This window comes from Acanthisitta chloris, unplaced genomic scaffold (assembly GCF_000695815.1).
Source record: "Acanthisitta chloris isolate BGI_N310 unplaced genomic scaffold, ASM69581v1 scaffold2099, whole genome shotgun sequence".
Classification (NCBI taxonomy): domain Eukaryota; kingdom Metazoa; phylum Chordata; class Aves; order Passeriformes; family Acanthisittidae; genus Acanthisitta; species Acanthisitta chloris.
In genome coordinates, this window is record NW_008689608.1 from 155,181 (window position 1) to 163,112 (window position 7,932).

Below are 7,932 nucleotides of genomic sequence, written 5' to 3' on the forward strand. Positions count from 1 at the left end.
TAGCACAGTTATTATTCTAATAATTCTATTTTGAAATACTTTTTTGCTGGGATGTTGATGGATTGCAGGTGGCTTGGTTCAGCCCCTCTTCTGCATCTTACCTAATCCTCAACTTCCTCAGGTATTACCAAAGGACATCCCATGCTCTACCCAACAGAACTTTTCACTGGGAAAAACACTGCCCTGTTTCACTTCTACAGAACTAAAGTCAGAGAAATAAAACCCCATCTCTCTTTAAAGGAATGCAGTTGAAATAAATGCATCTTTGTCTTCAGACTTGTGTTAATACTGCACCCCGGAGAATTTGGATCTTCAGAATATTAAAGTCTCCCTGACTTATTGCCTCTTTAAGGAACATGTTGATTTTGTGTTTGCTCTGAGCTCCACGTGTTACTGAAGCTAACCGGGACCATTTCCATTTCTACTGGCACAGAGCTGCTGCCTTTGGGGCCCTAACCCTATTAAGGGAAATGTAAACACATATATCTAAAATTCCCACCAGTTCTGAAAAGGAATAGCATGCTTCCCATGCTGCCTTCCTTGCAATCACATGAAGATTTCCACTCTCACCTTGCTAATATGCCAAAAAATAAAGCCTGCATGTTTCTGGCCTAGCATGATCCTTATCATATCATAAAGCTTTATTTTTAGAGAAGAAGAGACAAGCTGTGAGTGGAAACTGTGACTGTCACACAATGGACAGGTCTGGCCTCTGCTGCTCACAGTTTCTCAAATCTCTTCTCTGCCTGCTGCAGAGCCCAGATTTTACTTCTTCGCTCTCTTTTTTGCTTGTCACCAGTGAGTATCTGGGATCCTTTCCAGATGAGCAGATAGATTTGCAGGTGTGAAATTCCCCTTATTCCTCCTCTGATTTTTCCTTATTGCATCATATCTGCTTCTCTCTTCAGGCACTGCTCCCACTGCCCAGGATAAAAAAAAATTAAGTGCATAAAAGTAGTCATGCAAAGAATAAATGCCCCCATGCCTTCTGGAGAGATGGACACACCAGACTGGGGGACTGATGTGCAGTGCCAGCCTCTCGTCAGGGCTGCCTTCACCAAGTGACAGGGGAGCCCTATCAGTGTCCCTGCTGAGGATACTGGTCCACATTCACCCAAGGCTCTCCACAGCCAGATCTCTGAAGGCAAACAGACAACCTGCCCTGTCCTGACAGCCATAGCTGAGGAAATAGCTCAGCACTCATATTTTAAACACTTTTCCTTCTTGGGGAAAGCACATAGGACAAGCTTCTTCCTTCTTCAGTGGCAACTGCGATGGTTGAGCATCCAGCACCTATCCTGAGGACCCTGCAGAGATTCTGGAAACACGAAGCTGGTGTCACCCCCAAGACCTGCTCCCTGCTATTTGCAGGGTTTCACCCATCAGCATGATCCTTAGGGCTGGACCCGACTCTAAGGTGCTGCTATCTCACTAAACAAACACACACTTAATAGAAAGCTACAGCCCATCCCTGCCTGAAACTGAGCAACCTTAACCTCGATTTGATCTAACGTGAATTGATGCTCTGTGATTCATCCGTCTGCATCACATCTTTTCCAATTACATAATCTAAGGAGATGTACTTCCTTGTAGTACCTATGTTGTATTAATCAGACCGCATCTGATCATTAAATCCATGTTTCTGTTGGCTTAACTCACATTAAATAGTCATAGTGAGGATCCTGAGCTCTGCAGGGGAAAAAAAAAAAAAATCCCAAAGCACTTACATGAGATTTCTGACACTGCGAAAATAAAAACTAGTCTACCAACAGCACAACAATTACATACTACTACAGGGCTGGGCTTATTTAGGCTGTGGAAGTTTAATTATAAAAATTACATTTTAATTGATTGCTGCTGGAATAATTACACCACCTTTACAAGAAATGGCGACCATTGCATGTTTGTCAACAAAGAAGCTTCCTTTAAATTCAACATGCAATAATTGTTTAATTAAACCAAATTTAGATCCTCGTTTGAGAACATTCAAATGCTTGCCTATTCCTTCCTGTCTCTGAGAGGTAATTTAAGAGATAAAGAGCAATCTCTATAAATACTCTATCTATATACGTAAGTATCCAAGGAAAAGAAGAAAAAGAAATACTTCATTTCATAGCTGATCTGGATGTAAGCTTGCTGCTATTGATAAGAACATGAGCACAGAGTGAGTGATCACTACAAATCCCTCTCTAATTAGTGCTGCGAGGCCTTCATAAAATATGAACAGAATCCAAACTACATGTTCATTTTCTAATTTGCAGAACAGATTCAACTGTTGATATTCTAGCAGCACCCACAGCCCATACACGGTATAAGGATCCCACAGTAACTGTATCTGTGTATACATGGGAGGAGAGGGATAAATAATTCATGTTTTTCAGTCTCTTTCCAGGTTTTCTTGCAGCTGCAAAATCCTGTTGCTATCCTGTGCAGACTTCTGTGTTACAGGTGTGCAGCTCCTGAATGCCCCTTGTCAGTAGCCCAACACCCAAGCATGCAAAATCTGACGGCTGAGCTGCAGGGCTCAGTGACGAACAGAGGTTATTTTTGTCACTGGCCATCCTTGCAAAGTGGCCTGAGTTTTGCAGGCACAGATTTACCAAGCTGGTGACTCACCTTATACTGCTCACAGGGCACAGCCCCCAGGGCACTGCCAGGGAAGGCTGTTGTTGAGCCATCGGCTTCCCCAGGCAGCTAGAGGAGCCACCACGTCTGCCTGATGCTGCCAGGCTCACCTGGGGACTCCAGCCAGAGGCCGAAAGCAGGAGTCTCTGCATCACAAATTAAATAAAGCTATGGAGCTGTGGCTAAAACAACTCATATTCCCTGAGGTGCTGGGCTAGCACAGGATGGGGATGTGCATTACATGTGCACAATTGGAGGCTGAGATGAAGAATAAGAGAAAACCATTCCCAGCACAGGTTGTCTCAAGCAGGCAACCTCTCATCCCTTTGCTGCAAAGAATACACAGTGCTCCTATCCACTGCAGACCTCCCAGGGACAGGAATTTGCAGCTCTCTCCTAAGCTTCAGACCTCCTGTGTCCTCGCATCTGGCACAGGGCACCTGCAGCATCAACCCTGCTGAGCTGGGTCTGCCCTGAGCGCAGTCAGACACAGCAAAGCCCAGCATGGTAGAGCTTGCTAGAGACTGTGTGGAGGACATAAAGCCCTTTTCCAAACATGGCTGAAGACACAACCTGTGAACATGTCTTTTAAGCTGCTCAGGAGGGTTTTGCTCTGCTACGTCACTAGGTAAACCTTTCAGCTATACCACACCATCATTTTACCCTTTACAGCCACCTGGCACTGCTGTATACTTCTGCTTGAAATAAGGACTCTCAATTCACCTTCCCCCTAAACAATTGCCTTAGCCTTTGAAGAAGCAGCACGAAATTATAAAGCCTTTAAACCTTTAGTTAAGAACACTCAGAGTGACAGGTGTGTATTTTCATATGGGTAAGCCCCACCACGCACCCAGCTGAAACCACAGAGCCTGTTCATTACAAGGCATTTGTGGGATGGAATGAATTCAGGGAGATCAGTTATTGCAATGTGCCCATGTTTCAGTGATGCAACAACATTAGCATCCACCACATGCGTGAAATAGGAGGTTACCACACATTGTATCTACAACCTATTTTTTGCTTTCTTAATGATTACAGTTTGCTTAAAATGATCTACTGATGTATTATGCACAGGGACCACAGGACCTGTGGATCAACACTTCCCCACACAGAGGTATGACAAAAACTCCACATCTGAAAGCATCAGAAACGCAAAAGTTACTGCTGGGCTGTCACAGTGACAGCGCAGCGACAACAGCAGCCTCCTGGTATTTTCCAGATTTATCACTTTGATGGATATTACTGTTACCAATTCACGACCATCAGCAGTGTGTCATTAACAGTGCTGTCACCTGGGCACAAACGGGTGCAGCTCATAGTGTAACTTCACCCACTGTCACGCCAAAGCTTGCTCATCCTAACCAGTAAGCAGATACGTGTCAGGCAGAGGTAGACAGTGTCACGGTTCATGCCAAGATACATTTTGCACATGATCTCCTTAGCCAGGGTGCTGTCACTGTGCTGTGCTTCATCCCTCCAATTTGTCACCACCCCACAAGCTGCCCAACGTGAGTTTTACTTCTGCTGTCACCACTGATTCTTAATATATATCCTGTACTTTGAATGATGCTGCTTCAGGCACTTGCCAGGAGGACTACATTTAGCACATGAGGCCAGATCCTAGCACAAAGCAGGATCTGCAGTGAGGCTGGGACCTATTAGTCTTCCTCAGACGTCCTATTGGAGACCTGGATAGATGCAGCACCAGGTTTACAAGGTCCTAACACCCTTGACTTAACTGTCAGAGAAACAGGGAGTGCCAATGGCAAGGAAATGCTGTGTTCTCTATCTCCATGGGAACAAAAAATGGCACTTTTAACTGGTAGTATGGCCAGTCTTTTCTCAAGAGATAAGGACCACCATGTGGGCAGGATTTTTATTCTCTCTATATAAACAGATCTTTCCACTGATATCGAGTCTTGGCAACCAGGAAGGGAATTAGGTGGAAGATGAGGAATGAGCTAATTCCTCTCAAAAGTTTCACTCCAGCCTCAAAGTACTAAAATCAGGTCTTCTAATGGCCTGGTTTTTATGGGTCAGGTTTTTTTCACCCCTAGGGTACATGGAATAACACCTTCTTTTGTGCTTACAAAACAAATGCTGCCTTCCATAGTCTGGAAGAACTTAGGAAGTTTTTAATTATAAGAAAAGCAAAACGAGGACAAGGGAACTTGGACTGTGCAGAGTGCTCTGCTGGTCTGATCTAGGACAATGTGCCCTACATAGAGCTCAAATATAACATCCTTTGGGAGGCTGTCTTGCTTCCATTCAGCTTTTGTGAGACCACCCCTGCCCCTGTGGTACTAATGACAGATTCCTGAAGCATAACTAGTATCCTGGTCTTGCTATCAAAGCTGTAAACAAAACCATTAGTGGCAGGCGTGGAGAGAGGGAAAGCCATGCGCAGATGGAGGATTTATTTGAGTGATATTCTTGCAGTTTCTGCTTTCTTCCTGCTATCAGCACTGAAATAGCTCATCCCCAGCCACAGTCAGCAACTCTACCCCAGGTGGGTGACGCTTTCCCTTGATAGATACAAGGTCTGTCTTTTTTCTTGTATTTGTCTGGTTTTCCTGCCAAGAAAGTGCCATTGGACTGAGCTGAAATAGTTGCTCTTCCTTGATGGAAACCTTGTAGTTGGCAAATAGAAGGATATTAAGGAAAATAGAAAATCTTTAGATGTGTCATTAGATACTGCCATGAAAGTGTGGCCAAATTATTACTTCTCTCTCCTATATCATACTGGGCAGGAAATTCCTGAAGTCTTGTATTTGCAAACCCTTCAACAGAAAATAACACTTTTTTTTTCTTTCAAAAAGCCTTATTTATACTCCTCTTGAACATTTCTGGCACATTTTGCTAGGAAATACCTTCTGTGTATTTCTGAGCAGCAAGAACAGCTTGTGTCCACATCTACCTATTCTCCACACAACCAAACTGCAGAGAGGATGTTTCAGTGACTCAAGAGGACACTAAGGACGTGAGGTAACAACAATCCAACAGGCTCTGCAAAGGTTCCTCCAGCCCCTCCTGAGAGTCCCCATACACACAAACAGGCCCACAGAGAGTGAGAAGTGTCTGACACCAGGTCAAACTGAGAAGTTCTTTGAACATCAATCCCATCAGTGTGATCCCCTCGCCCACAGCACCACAGTACTTGCTTCAAGGGAAGCAAAATGCTGCAACAGCCCCTAATGCAACCACGGGGCTGTGTTATGGGTTTAGTTTTCTTCTGGTTTCCTCCTAGTCTGGTTTGTTGCTGCTAGTCTTGGCATTACCTGGCAAGCCAGTTTTACCTTTTCCCAATTATATCATACAATGAGAACAGTACAGCTAATGTGTTGTGCTTTAACTGGGTATACACCTAAGGATCAACTCTGCAGTGCAAATTCAGTCTTTAATACATGTTTTTAGAGTCAATGATTTCATTTTTTCTTGAAATCAGAACTCTTTTACGTCTGTCATTATTAGGTATGCCCCTTATTGTGGATCTGGACTCCACTTGCACCAAGCTGCTGGTTTCTGCTAGGTCTTTCTTAAATTACAAGGACAGATGGCTAAACTGGGACTGAGGAAGAAGTTGTTCACACTAAACAGAGACTTCTGTGTACCCCGTGGGTGGAAAGGGGTGTCTTTGTTGTACATCGCAGCTATGGGAAATATGGGGATGAAACCTCAACATAAGGAGCTGGGCAGAGGTTAGAGAAACAAGAGGAAATGAATTGTTGGGGGGTTTATACCACTTTGGACGCAATGGAAGAGAAAATGCAAGACATGCTGAATAACTGCAGCACTACCTCAACCCTTCCCTTAGGACAAACCAAAATGATTCAGAAATCCTTTGTCCATGTGTTTGGGGTTTTCTCGCCTGGACCCTAAAGACAAGCTGCACCTCTGGAGCAAGATGTCCCATATTTCAGACACAGAATAAACCCAAGTGAGGAAAAAAAGAACCCAAAGTAAGAGAGAGCACCACGAACGCAAGTACTTACAGGTGTATGTCATTTCAAAGCTGTCACTAATGTTCACAATGTCAATCTGGGGAAGGAGCTTAGGGGGTTCTGTGAGCTGAGACAACGCAAACCTAAAAGCTGCATGTTCCTGGGACTGTTGATTAGGAAATAACCCCCCTGGGAAGAAAAATAGAACAATAAGAAGAAAGGTCTTTAGCATACTTGTATTAGCAAACTTGTCAGTCCAAAATATTCCAGAGAGCAGAGGCTTCAACTCCCCAACCCAGGGAGTGCATCACCACTCAGAAACCCTCCAGCACACAAGACCTGGGGTGTTTGTGACCACTGTGGACAGGTTGGGAGCAGAAAACCTTTTCAGTCCGTATGTTATATAACACCTGGATAACATACAGGTGTATCTCCAGGCCCAGCAGCCTGCAGGACTGAGATAATACATGAAGATCAACTCAACCTCTTCACTCCCCATAACTTTAAGGAAGTGAAGTGGAAGCATTGTCATATTACCTTAATAAAGGAGGAATGAGAGTCTTTCTTCCTCCACTCACTTGTAATTAGGCCCAGTTTAAACCCTGCTGACTAGGAGGAGAGGTTTGCTACAGAAGGCTTGCAAGGCTTCCCCCACAGTGTGGGACTCTGGGATACAAGGCAGCCTGGCTGAGTTTGGTCCAACAGGTGCAATACTGGGTGGATGGGGACAGGGCTGCAAGAGCCAGAGTGATATGGGACCCATGACCAAGCAGTTGCTGCTACTGGAGATCTACTGCACTGAAAACCCCTAAATTTAACAGGTGACAGTGGCCAAACTCAAAGAGGGCAGGGAGTCAAAAGCTTGACTCGCAAAGGGATCAATCTAAACAGAAGTACGGACAAGTCCATAATCAAAGAATGATACAAATAAGACAGGAATTGGGATCAGGCTGGACCCAGGCTCAGAGCCTTTCTCCTGCCATGGACTTGGAACAAAGTGAAACGACAACCCTGCCCTAGGAAAAGTTTCCTGCTGCTCCCCCATCAGGAATCTTGGCTTGCGGCAGATCCTTTCACAGCCTCCAGAAAGATGCTATTAAATTCAGGCTGTCTTGTAATCTATATGCATTTAAAGAGAGCGCTGCTATTGGCATTTTAGGAGTAGGGAAACAAAGCACTTAGCAACAAGAGAGAATTAAAATAAAGCAGCAGAAAGTATCAATGCCCAAGATGACTTGGGGAAGATAAAAACGTGCAAAGACCTGCTATCAACGTCACTTAGCACATCTTTAGCACAGAGAGCTTCTTCTTGTGTGGAAAGGGCTATTTGTGCATCAATATCCCCCCACCTCCCCCATTCCTCCCA

General features: G+C 44.5%; 1 protein-coding gene across 2 annotated transcripts in view; it reads right to left on the minus strand.

The window, feature by feature from the left end:
- Positions 1-6,751, minus strand: part of GRIA1 (glutamate receptor, ionotropic, AMPA 1) — a 116,440-nt gene extending 109,689 nt beyond the window's left edge. Inside the window, exon 1 of one of the 2 annotated variants that reach the window (XM_009081472.1) lies at positions 6,618-6,751. In XM_009081472.1, coding sequence (XP_009079720.1) covers positions 6,618-6,630 — 13 coding nt within the window. In that variant the 5' untranslated portion in view covers positions 6,631-6,751. The remainder of the gene's footprint in view (positions 1-6,617) is intronic. The other variant, XM_009081473.1, reaches the window with a different exon arrangement.
- Between the last annotated feature and the right edge of the window lie 1,181 nt (positions 6,752-7,932).